Source organism: Macrosteles quadrilineatus, unplaced genomic scaffold (assembly GCF_028750875.1).
Source record: "Macrosteles quadrilineatus isolate MER2022 unplaced genomic scaffold, UCM_ALF_1.0 Scaffold_5__1_contigs__length_97177068, whole genome shotgun sequence".
NCBI lineage: Eukaryota > Metazoa > Arthropoda > Insecta > Hemiptera > Cicadellidae > Macrosteles > Macrosteles quadrilineatus.
Genome location: NW_026542598.1, coordinates 75,582,993 through 75,604,936, shown reverse-complemented (window position 1 = coordinate 75,604,936; position 21,944 = coordinate 75,582,993). Strand labels below are relative to the sequence as shown.

At 35.4% G+C, this 21,944-nt stretch overlaps 1 protein-coding gene across 1 annotated transcript in view; it reads left to right on the top strand.

The window, feature by feature from the left end:
• LOC128995094 (uncharacterized) overlaps window positions 1–21,944 on the top strand; it is a 176,995-nt gene that overhangs the window by 118,434 nt on the left and 36,617 nt on the right. The window contains exon 4 of the mRNA XM_054419984.1: window positions 7,857–8,033. Within this exon, the coding sequence (XP_054275959.1) occupies window positions 7,857–8,033 (177 nt within the window). The remainder of the gene's footprint in view (window positions 1–7,856; window positions 8,034–21,944) is intronic.

Below are 21,944 nucleotides of genomic sequence, written 5' to 3'. Positions count from 1 at the left end.
AAATTGTCTGATACAAACATCGAACTGTTGTATAATATTTTAATTGGTCAGTTGTTATGGACAATTCAGTTGGATGTTTGAACAGTGTTTGTTTTAATAAGGGTGATTTTTATCACTGTCTAATCTTCAAACAAACATTAATTGGAATTTTCATTGTTCACTCCATAAGCGTTTTAGAAATATTTAATGTCACGATATATTAATTATTTGGATTGAGTCCAGCTGGTTTTGCCCCTCGAATTATTTGTTTAAATTTTGTTTCCTGATATTAAACGTCATCATGTCCCTACGAAGTGAAGTGCAATATGCACTTTTCACGTAGTTTTGTGTATTGTCAGGTGGGTGTGGCGCTAACCGATGACGTCACTACATAAACCAGAGTTATCCACCGTCTATCGGTCACGCCCTGCTTTACCTGTTGTGCCTGTATTGTATCTTCTTTGCGAAGATCTGCTTTCCAATTCGCTGAGTGATTACAGAATGACGTAGTTTGCCGATGTCAGATGGAAGAAAATCATGCAACTCGTTGTCTAGGATTTATTAAAATTTAAATTCATTAAGTTGCTGGTTGGGTTTATCACGCTATACATTGTACTAAAGTACTTAATTGCACATTTTGGGTAGTAACACTTATTCAAAGTTATTTTAATCGAAAAAAAGAATCTCTCATTTCTTGTAACTACTGTACCATTGATTAAGGAGTACTAGAGGTCGTCCAGTGGTCGAAAACTTGACCAAAAAGATGTAATATAGAGACTCGTCTATTTTCGCCCCACACTGTAAATAAAACTTGTGATTGGAATTTCTTCAATTTGTTTTGATTTTCTGTTTATCATTCGTTGTTATTTCGTCACCAGCATGGCAATCCATAAGGGCCATGTTATTTTTTTTTTAATTTTAAATTCATTTTTGTGTTTATTTTTGAGTCTATTTTAATTTTTATTAAGTGATTCTGCACATCTACAGGAAACTATCTTTCCAACAATAGGCGTAGATTTTCCCTGCGATGCACACGAACTCAGACAAAAAGATTAAATAACATGCTTGCCTACTAATATATAGATACTGTACTCTTAAGAGTACTCTAGGAAACATACACTTCACCTAATGAGAGTGGTTGCAATGATTTTATTAAACTTATATTATGACTAGACGAAAAATGGTCGTAAGGGAAACGTAATTGTTTTAAATTTACAATTACTTATGCTATTTTTCGTTTTTAATTACCACATTATTTTGCTATGACACATTTTAAAGTACGGAATTTGGACATCTTCTGCGATACGACTATTTTTTAAGTTATCTTCTCGCAATTTTAAATTTATTTACCTTCTTAGTGTTAGGTTTGGTTGGATTAGGTTAGGTTAGGTTAAAACCGATAACCTAAAACTTCTATTGAGCATCGTCACTTTCAAGTTATATAGTGGTATAACGCTTCCTGAAATAAGTATAGATACTATTGTACAATGTTATTTTTGTATTTGTTACTCTAATTACATCCACCACTCTGCAGATGCATTGCATTGTGTTGTCGTCACGGATGATCGAACAAAGCATTGTTCGCAGTACAGAAAGATCGAGTTTTGTGATTCGTACACTTGTCCATTGTCAGTACTAGTTTAATGAACGCCTGAAGATAATGTCGGGTTACTTGTCGATTCCTTTGTCTTCTTGTACAGTTATTATTGTGAGAGGCAGTCGGTGAATCAGCAAGTCCAGAGTCGAGATCTTTTATTTCCATCAGCATTTTCTTGTTGAAATTATACAGGGCGTCCCGGACCTCTCTCTACCGATATTTTAGACATTGTTACTGATTAAGAAATATATCTTAATTTCGTATTCAAATTGCCCGGAAGTCCTTAGTTACTCACACAGCTGCCATTTTGTTTTGTTTTTTTTTTACTTAGGCCTGTTATTTTTTTCTAAAAAAATGGTTAAACGCACAAAATTTAAACAATCATGCAGAAACGGCCATTTATAATATTTTTTATAGCTCAAAACCCGTTTATTTTACAAAAATTGTATTTTATGGCCGCCATTTTGTTTTATAGGTTTGGAAAATTTTCAATAATTTTGTTTAGCTTTGTCTAGTTGTCATGGAATGTTTCTGCAAAGATTAGATTTCGTACGTTTAACCTTTTTTTATCATTAAGTGATAAAAACAAAATGGTGACTGTGTGAGTAACTAAGGACTTCCGGACAATTATGATATTAAGATTATTTTTCTTACCCAGGACCAATGTCCTAAAATATTGGTAGAGAGTTCTGGGACACCCTGTGTAAACATTATACATGACCACCATACTTATTCTCAAACTTACAGCTTTTTATCTTGTCTTAGCGAGGATTATTATCTCGACGATTTAGAGTGCATTAATAAAGATCCTGACAAAATTATTACGAAGCGGTTTTTGTTCGGATTTAAATCAAATCAATCCTGACAAAATTTACGAAACAGGTTTATATGTGAGATAAGCCAAACACACCTGCTAGCTTTGATTAGGGTTTAATGGAATAATTTGCATAACAACTTCATTGTACTGAGCCTTGTCTGTTGGATTGGATTTACTCTGGATGCCATATGTTTTTCTATTTACGCCGTATGTCTGGGGTACACGATGATGGTACATTCTGATGTAAATTAATCACCAGTAAGTGTAGTCTATGTTTCTGTTGTTTATAAAACCATATCGTGAGTTCAAATCTTGGTTTGGACGCGTATTCACGTTTAAAGTGTTACACACAAATCGCTTCATGGATATTTTCAGTACCTAATTTTCTTGTACCTAACTTTTTGAGGGAGCAAGCTGGTCTAGTGGTTAGAGCACAGAAGTCCGGTTCCTGGGTTCCCGGGTTCAAATCCCGCCAAATCACCAATGGATTTTATCTAAGTGATAATGCCGCAACCACTAGGTCTAGCCTAAAGTAATGTGAAAAAACAATTCCGGGCTCGTGCCTAGCGTCCTAGGACAAAAAAGGTACCCAATTTCAAAAACATACAGAATAAAGGAGTGTGCAGTATAAACGTCTTTATTTTGGTCCTTTAATTGTATTGCAGACGTTGTTGCGCCAAGTCATTCCGTTTCAAGACAAAGTAGTTTTCTTTCTTGTTACATAAGGAATTTCTTAATCTTAATCTTAGGCTTAGCATAGCATAATTATTTTGTGTAAACATGAGATTGTTAATCATTTAAGGTAATAGAGTTTTGATAATAATTTCAGGTTTGATGAATTTCAAAAATATTTGAAGGAGTTCGATACAAAAGGAATTTATTTTCTTAAATTTATTTGCTTTTCATAGACGTTTGATAATTTCTGTTGTGTCGTGCCTTATTTTGTTAAATAGTTTGAAGAACTGTAGGCGTAGATTTTCTTTATTGATTTTTTTTTTAATATTTCTGAATGTTCTTTTGAGTCTGTGTAGTCATAATTTTGTTGTATTAAAGTTTTGTTCTTTAAAAGAAACGTTTGTACTAAATGGAGTTATTCATCATCATAGCAAACATTATTGTTTGTTCGTTCCATCCTTTACATTTCCCTCGATGTTTCCTGTATATTAACAACTCTAGACTCATAAATAATTCACCGCAAACCGCATCCTGACGAGTTACCGCACTCCGTGTTTTCTATCAACCATTGTTTGTCAAATCACTGGATTGCAAAATAACTAGCGTCAATCTTCCGCTGGCTGTGGAAAATGAAGGTCAAAACTGCCGCACAGTAGCTTTAAGTAACCTCATACAACAGCATAACAAATAAGTGCGATATGAAATTGTTTTATCCTAATTTGTGAACTATGCATGCATTGGGTAATTGGGCAGTTGCATCCACATTCCAAAAAGACCATAAAATTCGTTAAAAATATTAATCCTATTATTTCAAAAATGGCGGCAAACTTGAAAAGTGGAAAACTGTGTATTTTATGGTCTTTTTGGAATGTGGATGCAATTTTAAGACTTATTTGACTTATTTACTCTACGTATTTTCGCTATAAACCTACTTGTTTAGGAGCTACATGATGTAAAATGTACACCGGAAGACATTTTCCATAGGCTGTAACTCCTAAACGAGTTGATTTATCGAACAAATGTCAAGGATAAAAAAGTTGTTAAATTGATAAAATATAGGGTGTTCCATAAGAAATTTCAAAGTTGGCCGCCATTTTGGAAAATGGCGGCTGAATTTTGAAAAAATAAAATCATATTTTTAACTTCCACAAAAAATAAAGGAATGTCCCCCATTTAAAGTGTGCTCTAATTCTTACCGTTTCCGATATCCCAATGGTGGCCACCTTGAGTTGAGCACCCTGTATATAGATTAGATATTTAACGCGTTGTACAATATGTGCATTCATTCTTCAATGTGTTTACTACGAGAACAGACATGTGTTTTTAAATCTATTATAAACTAGATTTGAGGAAAATATCTCACAAAATAACCAGCAAGTAGCTATTTTGTATGTTGTTGAACAAATGTTGTACATCCGCTCGAACATGTTGATCCAAATCCCAAAACTACATTTATAAAAATTACCTACGTCGTATATTTACTATGGTAGAGCTTTTAAAACCATGTTTGTGTTAAATTGTCATGGCATGTTTACCATCAGCATACATTATACACGCCGCACCCGTGAACGTGTCCCATAGCCGATACACCACACTGTTTGTAATGTCAACACCTAGATCCATACAGACCTTAGTCACCACTCTCCTGTAAATCCTTGTTGTTGGTTGACGACAGCACGTCTGTTTATGCCAGTTAACACGTCGGAGCAATGCGCTGTGTAAAGCAAAACCTGCTATATAGCAGATTTGTGTAACATCTAGCAATGTTATATAACATTTGCTAGAAGTAGAAAAAGTCACTTTTCAAAAGTGCTATATAACACTGCTATATGTAGCAGATTCTGCTATATATAGCAAAAATTGTGCTATCCATCGGGAGTCGGTAAAGATCAAAAGAAATGCATGCTATATCTAACATTGCTATATGTAGTAATGTTATACAAATATTTTTCGTCTAGCATCTGCTATATGTAGCATTAAGTGTCAACAGTTCACAAAAGTTCACAGTGTTAGCCTCATGTGTACGGACGTTTTTGCTCGAGGATCTTTGTTTGCAATGGAAGGACTATAAAGCGACAGTGCGTGGGATCGGGATGCTATTATAAACTTTAATTGAACTGTTCCGTGGACAACCGGCGTTGTGGTCATACGTAAAACATTTTTGAATCTACCATCGTCTTATTTCGCGTTTTAATTATGGATCGCTTCCGTTTCTGACTTCCGATCACCGTGATAGCTGCCTCGAACAATGTCTCTTCGGCTCGATATTTTCGATACAGAATGTAAATGAGGTTGTGCTACATATAACTTATAGCACGGGCACAGGAATCACAAAATTGTATGTAGCTTTTTTGTATAGTAAAAGTTATATAGCAATGTTATATAGCAAAAGTTATATAACAATGTTATATAGCAAAAGTTATATAGCAGTTTTTGCTACATAGTGTAAACCCGGCTAAAGTGGTTAGCTGTGAACGACTGTTGTTAGAATTAGGACGAACAATATTATGGTCGTATGGTAAAAATTAATAATATTAATGAACATACATAATGACGTTTTCTGTTTTCGATTAGAACTGTTGTACATGTTTGGAGGTTGAAATGGCATTTATACAAATCCTGTTTAGGGTTAGGTTATGCTTGCTCAGCTAGAACCAAGATATATCCCAACTCCGCGCGGTGGTCACATCGGGTCCCTGGTGGATCATGACCAACTCCGTGCAGTGTTAAATAAAGTCCGTGAGAAAGAGTGACACATGTTCCAAAGTCTACAATACATAATTATTAACATACCCTAACCAAATCTAACCTAATCTATCCTGTCATATGAATAAATTAGCTATGAACAAATAAAAGTGTAACATTACTAGTTGGACTATCCCTAGAACTGAGACATATCCTCAAACTTCGTTGAAGGGTTATACGAGTTTGTTGTGCTCGTGTATGTAAAAGGGCTCAATAATGAACATGAATTTTATGAGTGAAAACATTAATTTGAATTAATTTACAATTTTTCATTGCTCTGAGTTACATTGAAAATAAATTATCTATTTTTTATGTGATATTCATTAACTTTATCACTAACTTGTAATCTTTTAAGCAAACCCTGAATATAACATTGTTATTAGATTTTCCACAACTAATTGACCATACTATGAAAACACAAAGTCTAACGCAAGTCAATTTCTTTAAATTTCAAACAAATTCATATCACTGTATTCTTGATTGTACTTTTAAAATTTTGCATCCATAAAGTCTTAACTCAATTCAGTAAAACTTATTAAACACAGGGGAAAAATACTATATTGAATCGTTCAAATGTTGTAGTCATCAAGAATGATGGTGCAGTGGCATTGTTCATGTGATGGCTAATATAACACTGGACAGTTGGACATGTCAGGGTGTGTTGGGACGTGATGGGACTGGACTGTACAGTACTGAGGCATTGTCAGACAATCAATACAATGAAGTGCTTAGTATCAGACGGTGTCCACTGTTCCTACAACACACACATCACTTTGACAAAATCCAAAACTGACGACTCAAATGATAGCTAATAAAAAGTCAACGTTTGACAACATCAAGACTAGAGTTTTGGATATAACCTAGACAAAATAAGTAAAAAGATTGGCAGAGATAAACACAACACAAAATAAATAAACAAAGACTGTATAGCTAATTCAATAAGAGATGAGAGATTGTACACGGGTTTGCCTTTGATAATATACGGCATTTGATAATAGGCCTATTACGACTTTTAACAATGACGATTTTCAAACCATATCATATGTTGACAGAAGACATATTCTCGTAAATCATTGCATTTCAACTGTGTGACAGAGATAAGTTGCAACAAGAATAACTTTAATACATATTGAATGCAATATTGTCAGCTACATATTGTAAATTTACTACCACGTCACAGTTTTTTCTAAGAAGTGCAAGAGGTGGGATACAAATGTAGGGATTGTTATGGACATAATTTGTTGGACGTGAAATGTGATTGAAATCAACAAGTTGTCGTTACCAATCCGACTGATATTTCCACTACAACGTCAGAATGTATTTGTGGATTATTGGTGGGAGGAAGGGGGGGGGGTAGTGGATGTGGCTAAGCTGATAAGGGGGATTGAGGGTTGAAAGTGGCATATGTCCAAACGTCTACATCATTTTGCACTGATTTCTCCTTTTGTTTCAAAGTGTTTATTTTCGAGATTTATTTTATAGACTTCATGATTTTTTTGTATTTTTCTTCACACAAAGTATATTTTATCCAAGGCCTATTTTTATGTGTTTGTCAATAAATGTCGAGTGTGTTTTTTGTTGTGGTAGTTTATTGAAGTAAAACACAACATTTGTATATTGAGTGTTTTTTCTATCAGTCCAAATTATGATTTTGGCTACACAGTATCTAAAGTCGTTGCCTGGTCAACTAACTTAAAGGAATGACAAATTGCTTCTTTGACAGGGATTGAACCTGAAACCTTCAGAACGAAAGGTTTTTCTATCGTATATACATGGGCTTAGGTGGTAAACCTATACCATTTCAAAGGCAACTTTCGGTCTTGCTACAGATGGCCATCTTCGAAGCAGTTCGGAGCTGCTGTTTCTTCCAATTCGACACGTATCCCGAAAACCACGATAGTGAGAAGAAGATGGTCATCTATAGCAAGGCAGAGGGTTGACCATGGAACTTTAGCACATCTAATTCTAGGTCTCGCCAGTTATTCTATGCTTCTAGTGTTTTTGTGTGTGTTCATAGCACCTCAACTTGACTTCTGTTTGCAGGTCTGAAGTCAGACACCCGTCCAAAGTACGAGTAACGTTCTTCGAACAGGAGAAGCCTCTGGTTGTGAGTTCTCCTGAGCCAGAGTTCTCCGACGACCTGGATGCTCCCTTCGTCCTTAGCATGACGTCACCCAGTCCCGTCGCCGACCATGCCGCCCCCTACCACAGACAAACCAGGTACGTTGGTTGATTTAGGGACTATGAATTCCATTCTTGTACTCCGAGACTGTTAAGTACTTCAACCTGAAGTACCTAGACTGTGTTCCAGATCAGAGATGCTTCAACTTTTTTTCACTCCCCAAAAACGCCCAGCCCCTCCAATCACTCCATTGACTAGGGTCAGACAGAGCAACTCATTTTTTTGCACTGTCACATTATTTATATTGCATCAATGAATAATCTGTCATGTTTAAAACATAAACTAAGCGATTTCACTACACATGGTGCTATGGAGCCGTGAAAACCATGTATGCTTTTTATGTGGAGACTTTTTGTGAAAAATTGAATCTTTTCAAACACCTCGACATTGTCTGATGGTGATTGCTTCTATATGTTTTTTTTTTACAATTTACCACCGTAATCTACCATTATTATTTCTTAATTTACACGTTTTGCCAACATTTTTCTGATACACGGAAACCCATGTCTACCAAACGTCTGCAATATAAACACTACGTTCACTGTTTCATTGTATTCCAAGCTTGGGGCATGTGTGCCATCTTTCTCTTTACATAATGAGATATTGTGCTATGGATCCTGTACTACAGTAACAGCCTAAGGGTGGGCAGTCAGAGAGAAAGTTCTAAAATCAGATAACCAAACAATGCGCTGTAAACTGTAACCGCACCACCCGCAATGTGACCACCATCAAACCTTGAGCAAATCTGAAAGTGCAGTCTCGGCTCTCTCACTTATGTAAATTATTGTTTTTGTCAAAACCTCTATAGAGCTTTCAATAACCGTCACTCTATGGGCTTCGCACAATAGTCTAATGACGTATGGACATCGCAGGAACCATTACAAGACTGTTTAGACATTTCTATAATCGAACAATTTACCGTACACTAAATGGAATTCTACTACCGCCTGGCAATAATGAGATTAAATACCTATCAAGGAACTTAACTTCCATTAACATTCAATCATCGATGTTTGATTATAAGTGTGGGTGTGCTACTCAACGGTCAAGTTTTTGGTTTGCATGCAAGTGTATACATTTCCTGAGTTCCCCCTAAGGTTTTCCTCGAATGAGCTCAATAATTCATGCCCCGCTTGGCAAAACCCAAGCAGTAAAAAGCTGCACCTGAGTGTGGCAGTACATAGCTAAATGTGTCCTACAAGTTTCTTGTTTTTATTCTCCAGTTTACTTTTATAGGCATACAATTTTCTTTACACACCAAATAGTTGAACTAAGTTAAGGTACATAGTTTTTTGTGAAATGTACTGAATAATTGGGGGAAATTACGCTTAGACTCTGAAAATCCATTACTGTACTATTTTGGACTGTTTGTCGTATTTTATAGTGTTTATTGACGTTCTATTGGCTAAAATTATATTGTTTTTCTTTAATTATCATTTTTTTTTCTTTTTCACTTACAGTGCTATTGGTATATAGTTACCATACAGTGCTATTGGTATATAGTTACCAATAAGATTAACACCTGCTTTTTAAGACAATTTAATCGTAAATTTAACTTCCACGCTATTTCTTTGGCCAGTTACAAAATCAACCTGAAAAGGGTATTTATCAATTTGTCAATACAATGACCGCTTTACTGTTTATTATACGCAGTGAGGGACAGGTCATATCAAAGATAAGTGACAAAGAAGAATCTGTGTTAAACAATCTGACCTTTGCTGCCCACGGCGACCGATGATGTCATCATTTCACATGACTCTGCGAAAGTCACAACTGTATTCACTTAACTTGCACGTGTAGTTCACTAGGGTTTTGTTGACTAAATGCATCTTGAACCAATCAACAGCTTATACTATGCAGTGTATCGAAACAATTAAATGAGGATGTCAAATTATGTGAGGTTGGTCAGACTATTTAAGAAATTTTAGTCGAAATTTGTATTTTGGAATTAAAAATATTATAGCATTTCATTCAACATTTATTTTTAAAAAAACTTGCCAATTTTTTACGGCTCCATTTAACTAGATTACACAATTCTCAATCAAATGTGTGGACATACACTAAGATTTTCCCTAAACTGATACTAACCAAGTATTAACTTTTCTTCCTTCGAGAATGTTTATAACTTTGAGTTGTTTCTGTGTTTGATGATTCCCAATGACGTTTGTTACAAATATATTCCTAATTTAAAGAAATCTCTGACAACCTGTAGCAACTGAAAGACAATCAAAGTCAAACAGGTATATTTTCGTTTGGTTAGGGTAGTCCAGGAAAGATTAACAAGACTTTTAACATTTTTGTAAATGCAAATACTTGGAAAATTCTTGTACCAACCAATACTCTACTTTCATATAAATTTACCTTGAAATCGTCCAATATCTCAACTGACTAGCTTAAAAGACTATCTTAAAAGACTAGCTTGACCCTAGATCGAATTTACATTTAATAACTATTAATGCTGGTAACTTTGGGGCTAAATCCTAACCGATTATGACTCAACATTAACCTCTGCCACTGTCACTAAATTGGTCAAGCATGCTAATTTCAGCCATGACTAGGATAGATACAGTTTTGCAACGTGGACATAGTAGTGTGACTTAAGTTTATTTGTCGAACTCGTTACCAATGAAAAATCGCCTACAAATGATATACCGTACAATCAGTAAGCCCCCAGCCATGCTAGAGGCTGACTGTAATGGAATCAACGGCGATCGGCGATACCGTCGTCTCTGCCTCGGATCAATTCTGCGATTGAGTTTTAATTTCCCCGAGCTATCCTTCCTTCCGATCCTGGGATGTTATTGGATGTTGACTCCTTCCTACACAGATCCCTTCACTTCAGTTAAAGGATAGGGGATGTTTTAAATTTAGGATAAAACGTGGTATTTAAATATAAAGTCGAAAATATTAAAATTAAAAATATTACGAAGGTAACGTAGCAAATTTGTACGGATGGTGTTTGGTCTCTAGGGATCTCGAAACGAAAAATTAAATCGGTCCCGGGTCCAGGTCTCACCATGAGTACTACGGTAAGCTTATTCCCTATATAGGAAATTCGCTAAAACAGTTTTTGTTCCTCGTTTTAGTTGAAGAAAATCTAAAACGAATCATTGACTCTCAAAACTATTTACAGTATATTGGTCATGGAAGTTTACAGAACTTAAGTTACTATTATTTTATGAAACTTTTAAAACCTAAACCTAATGAAACAACTAGAATTTTTTTTCGTCTGCAGATTCACTGCAATGGGAGTTTTTCCTTGTATTGTCAACAGTGGTATGAAAAAATTATACTACTTTGTTTAGTATTTGTCTTCCTGAATATGTGAAATAATCTCCAAATGAATCAAATACATTTCCGTAATTTATCAGTTAACTGTAGCGCGTTACTGTATATACCTCATGCTGGTTTTCGTTATGCACTGTTGAACCCATCAGACGTTATTGCATTTATACAATTTCCTAACTACTTTCTTTATCCTTGAAGTAATCCGCGTGTTATTATCTTTCTCACGTACTGAGCGCTTCATTGCTTTTTGATGGGCTCTGCTAGACATGCATTACACTTTTACAACAGCCGAGAAAATGCAACTGTTCCGTTGAGGATAATGCAAGTAAACTTATTATAATATCTTTTGCTATGTGCATACTATTTAAAGTGCATCAACTGTTTGTTAATGGCGACTAATTTTCTCCTCTCTTTTTTGGAGTATCCTCAAATTTCTTCTGTTGTAATATTCAATTTGCAACTTATTTAATCGCAGCAAAACTGAAAATATTTGTAGGATTAATTGTTTTAACTCTTGAACAAATCAAAACACCTCTAGCAATGCTCGGCCCCCTGGTACTATATCATTAACTAAACCAACACTTATGTCTGGTGAGGATAGTTTAAACATTCCCGTCAAGACGCTGCAGTTTCTGGAGAGGCTCTCGAGCACCTCTTGAAGAGAAAGAGTTTTCACCCCATTAGTTATCATCTCGTTTTTTTAACGTTGAACACTCTCTCGACTGTTTTAAGACGTTAAATATAATATATGCGATTGCTTCATCGTTGTCTATTTAATTTTAGTACGGAAATAGTTCCATAATTTAAAAGTTAATTTTGAAACCGTTTAAAATATGTGTAGGTTTTTTTGGGCACTACTGCTTTTGCTTGGTACAAAGCTAAAATTTCATTTAAACAATAAATACACCAGGGTTGGCAAGCATTTTTAAATAAGTTAGTTGATGTGTTATGGATGTTCATTATTTTTATTTTATGATTTATCTACTAGAAAATAGACTTCCACTGATTGTGTTGTCGTGCATAATTGACGAATCAGTCAAACTGCTATGATTTAATAAACATTTTCCCCATCAGGTTTTCCAGCTTTAGGTTCCCAGCTTTAGGTTTTCCTTTTTTCAATCAACTGAGCTCGGCCGGCACTGCCAGTCTGCTGTGCAAACAAACAGTTCAAACATGGTCTACGAACCATGAAAAACAAAGAGGAACAAATATGAGCAATCCAAATATCCCGTAGATTGTAAAGCAATTACTTATGTTATTACAGTTTAGATTTTTTAGTGTGCTGCCAACTACTTTGTTTTAAGTTAAAGTGCCAGCCTTTGACCTAGCCGACAAGTTTTTTTAAACTTGGCGAGGCCAAGCTGTTGTAATTTCCATAATAAATATATTTGAATTCGAATTATGTTAGGTAAAATACAGTCATATCCAAGTCTTAATATAATGTTACATGTGAATTCTTAATCATTCAATTTTTAGTGTGAGATCGTTTAAGATATACAAAAACCAGTACACTCATTAATAACCCACCACTGTAGTACATTTCTTTGTCATTTCGTCTCATTTCTGTTGTACTGTAGTGAATTGAGCACTCAATTGTCACCCGTTTAAACTTAATTTAGTTCACTAATAGCCGCCATTTCCCCAATAAAAGGCAAGGCTGCTATTGCGTCAATCGGTGAAACTATTCAACAATGGCACCGGAAGTTCCGGTCAATCAGGTGACTAGGATGGCTACCGGACGTCCGGTCTGGATCCTCCCGTCTGTCATTGGCAACAATGTAGCTGGTCCAGCGGTCCAGCCTCTCTGGGCACCGTCATCGGTGTCGTTGTTGTGGAGAGTGAATAAAAAAAATAAGCATTATTAATCAAATGTAGGTTAGTACCAACAATGAATACAGGACCTTATAAGGTTCTGTAATTCATTGGTACCAACGATGTACCACACCATAGATTAAAGAAGTAGTTTACCTACTCTACTGTCTATTATTTGATCTAAGGTACTCATCAGTAGTCTTTACTTCGTAGGTAGCAACTTCTAACTCACTTCTATGTAGTACTGCATTTCCATACGTCCTGGTTTCCCAGTTTTGCTACATCTGCTTCGGTGTACAGAAAAATGTCTATCAAGACGGTAAGGAACTCGTAAACTTCGTAAGTAATTGTTACGAATAATTAACACGAATAATCGTAAGTAATTGTCTCGGACTCCAAAAGAAAATACTAGTAGAATATCTGAAATTATTTTGCAAACATGATGACCTTTTAGTTGTAACAGATTAAAGCGTTAAAAGTTTTACCTCGTCTTGGTAAATAGTTAATGTGTATATTGCAAGTTTGGAAAGGTTGCGTTTTTATATGTTTCGTTTCTGAAATACATAGATTTTGTAGATAGTAAAGGTTTTATGTTGTCAATATTCATTCCTGGAGGCAAAGATGAATAAAGTAAACATTTTATTTAGTCGACGAGTAAAAAGGTGTAGAGTGTTTCTATAGTATTTATATTAATGCTAATTATTAATTTAAAATCTAAATGTGGGCACATGTATGGACTCCTATCCCTAAATTTCTAAATTGTGTGAATCATGCCCAGTTATGTTTTAGTGCTTTGGTGTCGACTAATTTAATTAAATGGTATTTTTTCCCATATACACTTTGTTTGTTAGCTACGAGAAGTCAAGCTAAGTAAACAAATTAGTTGAGGGTTTTCAAATTCGACAATTGGCAAAGAAAGAAGGTATATGTAGGCCTACAATATAACAAACTCTACGCATAGCATACACATACAGGATATGTGTATTCCATGAAGCAATAATTTTATAATAAAATATGCTTTGATATGTAACCTAAATAAAGCATTTACTTTATTCTCAGTATTTCTTAGGCGCAAAATATTACATTTCCATGTAATGCTTGAGATAAGACGAAGATGTATTGCAAAGCTGTAAAGTAAGCCCGGTTTACAACCCACAATACGTTTTACAGTCTGGAAATGTGAAGTTATTGCATTTACAAGGCGTGGCATGTATTGTATACATTTTTACGGCCGTCGTCTTAACCCAGTTTTCCTATCCAATCTCACATATTATCACATTTTAGTTACATTAAATATTCAATGTACATAAATATAAATATGTATAATAAATATTTAAATATATGTATAACTTGTAGTTTGACAATAATTGGTTTAGGGCTCTTTTAAATTGTAAGCAAATTAATGTTCATCAAAACAACACCCACAATTAATTACAAGTCTCGAAAAATTGTTTATGATCCTAGAACACACAATAGCGTTGCACTATTAAACAAAACGTTTTATTTAGTCTTTCAACAACTTTGATTTCAATGTATGAAAGGTTTTATTTTTTATTTTAAAACACTTATAAAATAAACACATACTTATAAATCCATGCCAATATCACTGTAGAGTCATTAATATTTGAAAAGTGATCCATTTTGTTATAGATTCATATACAATATAATTTACAATTATTTTGTTTATAAACATAAATAACATACAAAACAGTGCATACATTTTATTTTGTTTCAAAACCCGCACAGTAGTGCTGTTGTATGGTGTGCTTGGGCGGTACTCAGATATGATGGATTGCATTAGCTTGTTTTTCTTGTGAGCTTCACAACGTAGTTCAGATAAAACAGCTGCAACCTGTCTGGGTCAAGTGTTTATGTCAGATAAATTAAACCAGAAACCAGAAATCTATTGTGGGTGATTTTAACCAGCAAAATTGCACTATAGATAATGTACAGATGTATATTTCAATACAATGATTGTTTAATCACACGGGTTTTTCCATAGAACATAGAAGGGAGATTTGGCGTGTCGGTGACCTAAGCACAGAGAACATACTACTATAACCCAGAATGCCAACCGCATGGTAAAAAGCGTTAAGTACTTTGAGAGGGCTTTGCCTGTCAATTCGTACGCAGCGCCACCAGCGTTGCTAGTAGTAAGTTTTTTTGTGCTATTAGCCAGTAGCTTGTGAAGGCGAGTACTACAGGATGTCCCCAAAACTCTACCGACCCTTCAAGATATCATTCCTGGACTAAAGACAATCTTAAATATTACGTTAACAATTTCCAAAGTCAATAATTGCTCGTACAGTCGTAATTTTTTCACAACACGTTTTGTCGTAAAAAGAAACAATTTCATGGATAAACAAAACTACGATCACAATGTTTAAATTAGAAATTTTTCTTACAATTCTAACGAAACAAAATTTAAGAAAATCAGTTAATGAATAAGGAAGAAAACTAATTGTTATGATATTGTGTATATCAATATTTGCGCTGATTAGATAACTAACAATTAAAAAGCTGATTGTTTTAGCTCATTAGTAGTGATTTTACCCAAAGACCACAGATATTGGTTGATACACGGTATCATACAAATAAGCTTTCTTCCTTATTTATGAACCGATTTTCTTAAATTTTGTATCGTTAATTGTAAGGAAATTGCCTAAATAAAACCTTGCGACAGTAGTTTATATAATAACCTGGGCGTAACTAGAATGGAAGTGGACAAAATCATAACATAATGGTTCCCAGGAATCGAGGAATCTATACTCTGCGCCAAAGCTGGTGGCGGCTGAGGGATTAGGACCGCCAGGTAGGACTACATAGGTCGGACCTGCTCACCGACCTGGCCGTCCTAATCCCTCAGCCGCCACCAGCTTTGGCGCGGAGTATAACGGTCTACAGACAGATTATAGACACAAACAGACTAAATTACAGTGTCAATGTTTCGTGTGTTACATTACCCACAATGCAACACGCATTTGTAAACGTGAGCTTCGCGTGTGACGTGTGAAGGTAGTCACGTGATCGTTTATGGCACGTGGAATCTCGTTTATGACACGTGGAATCTCGTTTCGACTGTGGTGAGTAAACCTATTCCAGCCCTAAACTTTGTTTGGTTTAAGTAAAAAATATATAAAATAGGTAAATTAAGTTAAGTACCTTGCGGTAATGTGTAAAAGAACTTTTATTTAAACAAGAAAAACAAACAATGATACTAACTAGAGTTACTCTACATTTTCGTAGGCGTAAAACGGATAGAATATAGTTTGCTTGCTGATAATATGCTAAAGGGTGTCGGATCTAATTAATCCCATGAAACCACCTGTAACACTTACCGTGCTTGGGGATTCTCTTGACGTTTTAATATCAATCGTACTAGGTAATATGTTTAGTAATAAAGCAAATGATGGCAATTTCTTACAGCAAAGGTTGACTCTCTATGGATATATGTGTATGACCAGGAATACATATTGTATGCTAAGTTATTTTAGTTTTATTATCCATATATAAAGCCCAAAATACCCATGAACTTTTGGGAAAACTACAAGGAACACCCCCATAAACCATATACTTAAAATGTGCGTCATGACGAGACACCTTGCGCAAAACCACGAATACTAGAAAAATACCGGTATTGGATCATAAACTTAAACAAATGACGTTTTTGGCCCGAATATAAACATTATTTAACATTGCTTAAATGGAACTGCCAAAACTTATGTTCAATGCTATTAGTATAGGATTCGGGCCAACAACGTCATTTGTTTATGTTTATGATCCATACCGGTACTTTACTAGTATTCGTGCGCAAAACTATCCATTATTTCATAAATTGCCCTATAAGGCCGTAATTGCTTTCCAAAGGGAACTTTCCATATACCTAATGTTCAAAATACCTCTGCTGTACTTATTTGTCAGGTGTGATTATTTGTTTGCATTACTGTATTCTGTTTTGTTTATTTCAGCTTAACTTAACCAATCAATAGTGTTATTAATAATTATGAAGTCAAAAGTGGTGAAACCCATGGGTAACAGCTACTTAAAACTAAATATTGATTTAGTTTCTTTGTTCAATACACTTTGGCATCCAAAATAAATTTTCGTTCTTCGACCATGGTTAATAAGAATGGGCTATTTCTACTCCGTGCCACTACCACAAGTCTTAAATTTAAATGTTTCCGGCACAAAAAATAAATTGCCTGCAAAAAGTAATTTTCGTGTACTGTCGTGTCGTTCCACCCAGTGACATTTAAACTGCAGTGGCATCCTAATGGGTGAGGAGAGCTAGGCTAATGCCTGCTACGTCATCATCGCTCCGTGCTCGACGCCGGCTCACCTACCGTGAAGATTCCTTTCTCTGCTTGTGGAATCTCATGGCCAATGGGTCTCATTTTAGGTTAAAAATGCAGTCTAATTCCTTATGTTGTCCAATGTCCTAGCTAACAATAATATTTGACCATCGAGATGTGATAAATAAGTGTTTGAATTTTGTTCATATCATATATAGTTGTCATTTCAATTGGCTTAGGTGATGTTTAAAAACCTTTATTTTTACCTCTTTATATTTACCTTTTTGGGGAGAATCGAATACCTTATAGTTCAGTATCCAAGCTTCTTTTAGGGCCGTAAACTCGGTGATAAGCGCAAGTATTATTCAGGAACGAAATAATAACAGCGATGATACTTTCACATGCCAACTGACAACATTTTTGCGGCAGATGATGATGTTATAGCCAGATACTGTAGTTAAGTCTTCACGTTTGAATGCTCAATACTTACGAGAAATTTAAAGATGTATTAGTAAACTTTACTTCTTCTTGCTACCCGCTGTCGTAGTAAACTCATGATTCATTTCTTGTTCATTCCTAATGGCAGCCCTTGTTTTATACTCTTAAACTACTATGGTTTATTTGGCAGGTGACCTTATAAAATTACATAAAACATTTTGTTTTGGGGTGATCAGTAAAGACAGCGTAATATGCCATCAAAGTGACCTCAATTATAAATCTGTCCTGTGACACTGTAGTGCACTCGGTCAGACCGGAAGTGCATCTAATTGCATTCTGCATCTGGACCAGTCACGACCGCAACACGAACATCCACCGTTGCACGACTTGTGATTATATTGATTGAGTTCTGAGTCGTAGGTTGGGAGTTCAAAGATCAAAGTGTTGTTAAAAAAATATTGGAATTAGTTATTTATACAAAAAAACAACAGAATACCTGACACAAACCGGAAAGAACTAACGAAGAAATTACCCCATGGTAATGTTATATCCACGAAGAAGTGCGTTTTAAATTTATTTTTTTAGATCCCATAGATTTTGATGGTTCTTGAAGTTTCTTTCTATACTTTTAGTACAGTTGTACACCCCAAACTATCCAAAGCGTTAATAAAACCAAATAAGATTTAGAAGAGTATTTAACCATCAAACTGTTTTATCCGCCAGCTAATAAACCCATTATAACTTCTTGAAGTTAATTGCTAATCCTTAAGAAGACTTAACAAACTTGATAATTGCAAGTCGCTGTACAAATACATTAATTGCAGTGCCGTGCCTCCGTGTACGTGGATGTGGTTGGATCGATTCTGGTTGTTCAGCCGAGTTGCGTGATAATCCTGTCTTTATGGAGGTTGTTGCATTCGCTACAACGGCCATATACATGCGTGTATACTCCTATGTTGATAGCCGGTGCCTTTTAAATATATGTACTACCATGGAATATAGTGTTATTGGTGTCCCGTAAAGGTTTTTTTTACGTTTGGTTGTTATGTGTTTATTCGGATCAGTATCGTAAACAACCTCAGTTAGTATTTTTTTCTTAGGATCACTATCGAAAACAACCTCAGTTAGTGTTTTTATCACTATCGTAAAGAACCTCAGTTGGTGTTTTTCTCTTCGAATCACTATCGTAAACAACCTCAGTTAATGTTTTTTCTTCGGATCACTATCGTAAACAACATCAGTTAGTGTTTTTCTTCTTCGGATCACTATCGTAAACAACCTCAGTTATTGTTTTTTCTTCTGATCACTATCGTAAACGACCTTAGTTATTGTTTTTTCTTCCGATCACTATGGTAAACAACCTCAGTTATTGTTTTTTCTTCTGATCACTATAAACAACCTCAGTTAGTGTTTTTCTTTGGATCACTATAGTAAACAACCTCAGTTAGTGTTTTTCTTCGGATCACTATCGTAAACAACCTCAGTTAGTGCTTTTCTTCGGATCACTATCGTAAACAACCTCAGTTAGGTAGATTTCCAGTCGCGGGCTGTTTCTCGAACGTGTATAAGCCCCGCCCCTCGTGACGTCAAAATGACGTAGGCGTTTTTTCACGGGGGTAAATATCCGGGGGTAGAAATCCGCTACCCCACATCAACAATGGTGCTGCCAGGTGCATCACAGAACAGTCGCCGCTGATGTATCGTCGTCTGCACCACAACCAGTGCCAGTTCCCGCCAATCTTTATGGCAAGTCCCACCAAAATAACTTCAACGTCATATATCTAGAGATTACACTTGGCCAGCTGTTTTGTTTGTTTCCCAGATTTGTATTTGGGTCATGTCTCTTCTGTGAATGATTTGTACAGTGTTAGCCTTCTGTTTTGGAGCTTTATAAATAAACAGTGATGGTTTATTTGGATAAACAGCACCAGTAGTGTGTGTATACGAACCCTCAACATAGCGAAATTTAACTTGGTTTGTCCCTTTCCTTGAATTTGTTAAGTATATCGATTTTTTGCAGAACGTTTCCTTCTGTAATGTATTAAATATTAATGGAACACAAAGTATATCGTAGTTGGATCCCGTTATTTTTAACGTGGTTTAAACTAAAATTCTGGGTCCAAATCCTGCCAATCACTACTTTCCATGTGCTAAAGTGTGGTTATGTGGTTTAAAGTCTACAAAAATTAAATGCGATACAAAAAACCCTACTATCGATTTTCTGAACCAAGATCTGTTGTGATTTCAAACCGTTAACTCCGTCTGTTAAGATTATTGACAGATAACAGATTATCCCACGCCGGATACGCCTCGCAGTTCGCGTGCTGAGTCGGCGCTTCTACCCGCTATCAGCAACTATCAGCAGTTAATGCACCTCCTTCCTCTTTTAATTATCTAGTCATCATTTGCTCACCGCCCAAGTTACCTTTGTGCTTTTCGCTCTTTGCGAGTTTCAAGTGAAATAAGAGAATTTGGTCATCCAGTGGTCTATTCTTTCAGATGTGCTAAACGGTTCACTGCTATTTTATGGGTATGTTTTTTTGTCATTTGAGAAGTAAATACCTAATAACGATCAATAGACTACTATTAAAAGAATTTGAATGCACTGTGTGAAACATAATTTTTTTTCAAATACGAATTTACTAATAGCCTAATATCCCCATTGTGGAGTTCGTAAAGGAATAAAAATGAATACTCTCTAAAATATTCTGATTTATACGAAAATCTGGTCTACACCTAAAAATCTTATCACAATTTATATCACGCTCTACCATGAACTATATATTTCAAAATATTTTCCTCCACTTTGTTGAAAATATTTAGCAACCAACCAAAAATTTATGTTAATCTTTATGAAGGAATCAACAGATATGTCAATAAATACATTCCAAAATATTTAAGAACAATCTGCTTAAATTGTACTGAAACTTTAAGTATTGGAAGTCTACCATGTGAAGTTATCCATTATTTGTCGAGGAAGCGATAAGTCTCAATGTAGCCGTCAGATGCAATGTCGTGACGGATGACGGATAGTCGCCGTGTCCGGATGAGCGAGGTTGGACGTCGTAGCGTGTTGTCAGTAGTGGGGCCGGTAATGACGTTCTAATGTACTGTGTAAGTATTTGAAGTCTACCATGTGAAGTTATCCATTATTAGTCGAGGAAGTGATAAGTCTCAATGTAGTCGTCAGTTGCGATGTCGTGACGGATGACGGATAGTCGCCGTGTCCGTCGGATGAGCGAGGTTGTAGCGTGTTGTCAGTAGTGGGGCCGGTAATGACGTTGTACCTCGTGTAATTAATGGTTCCGCCATTGTCTTCACTTCTAGTGTAATCTTGAAGGTGGGAAGTAGGAAATCGCCGGAAACAAGAACTCGATTTGTCTGGAATCGTAATTAGTGTGATCCAGTTTTCGACACTGAATAATCATACACCAATTTGCATCTTACAAAACATCTGTATAACGAGATGGTAATGAGGAATACAGACAGTTCCTGGTACAAAGAATGTTTCCTCCTTTGAAACGTGCGTTGTCTTTCTTGGATTGTTGTGTAATGCATTTTTTTATATAGATTTTCACCATACTTGATAAGAACCATTGTGTAGCTTATAGCTGAACATATTTATATTGTACAACTCACTCATAATATATTTTCTGTTGCAGGTAAGAAAGAGTTGATCACAATTACAATGGAAACCTTGACACATGTAAGTATTGTACGTAATAATTCCTTAAAATTTAAAACTACAAGTTGGGACTGAAGTACACAATCTTTTGTAATGTCCTGTTCCATTAACAAGATATAAGGATTATCTAATCCTCTCTCCATAATTTTGTGATTTTCTTATTAAGTTGCATACATATTTTAAACCCAAACGTACACTATACAACCAGTGCTACAGTTACCGCTGTGGTGTACATTTATGGGGTGATTACGTTCGGAAAAAAATTATACAAATTTTAAAAAGCAATAATTAGAAAATATCCAAACTTGTGTCACTTTAATAAAATGTGTTACAGGGTGCAAAAACTCAATAAAATATAATAACTTTCATGTGGCATATTTATATTTTACGTGGAAATTAATTAAGTTATGTTTGAAAACTATTTTCCTGAACAC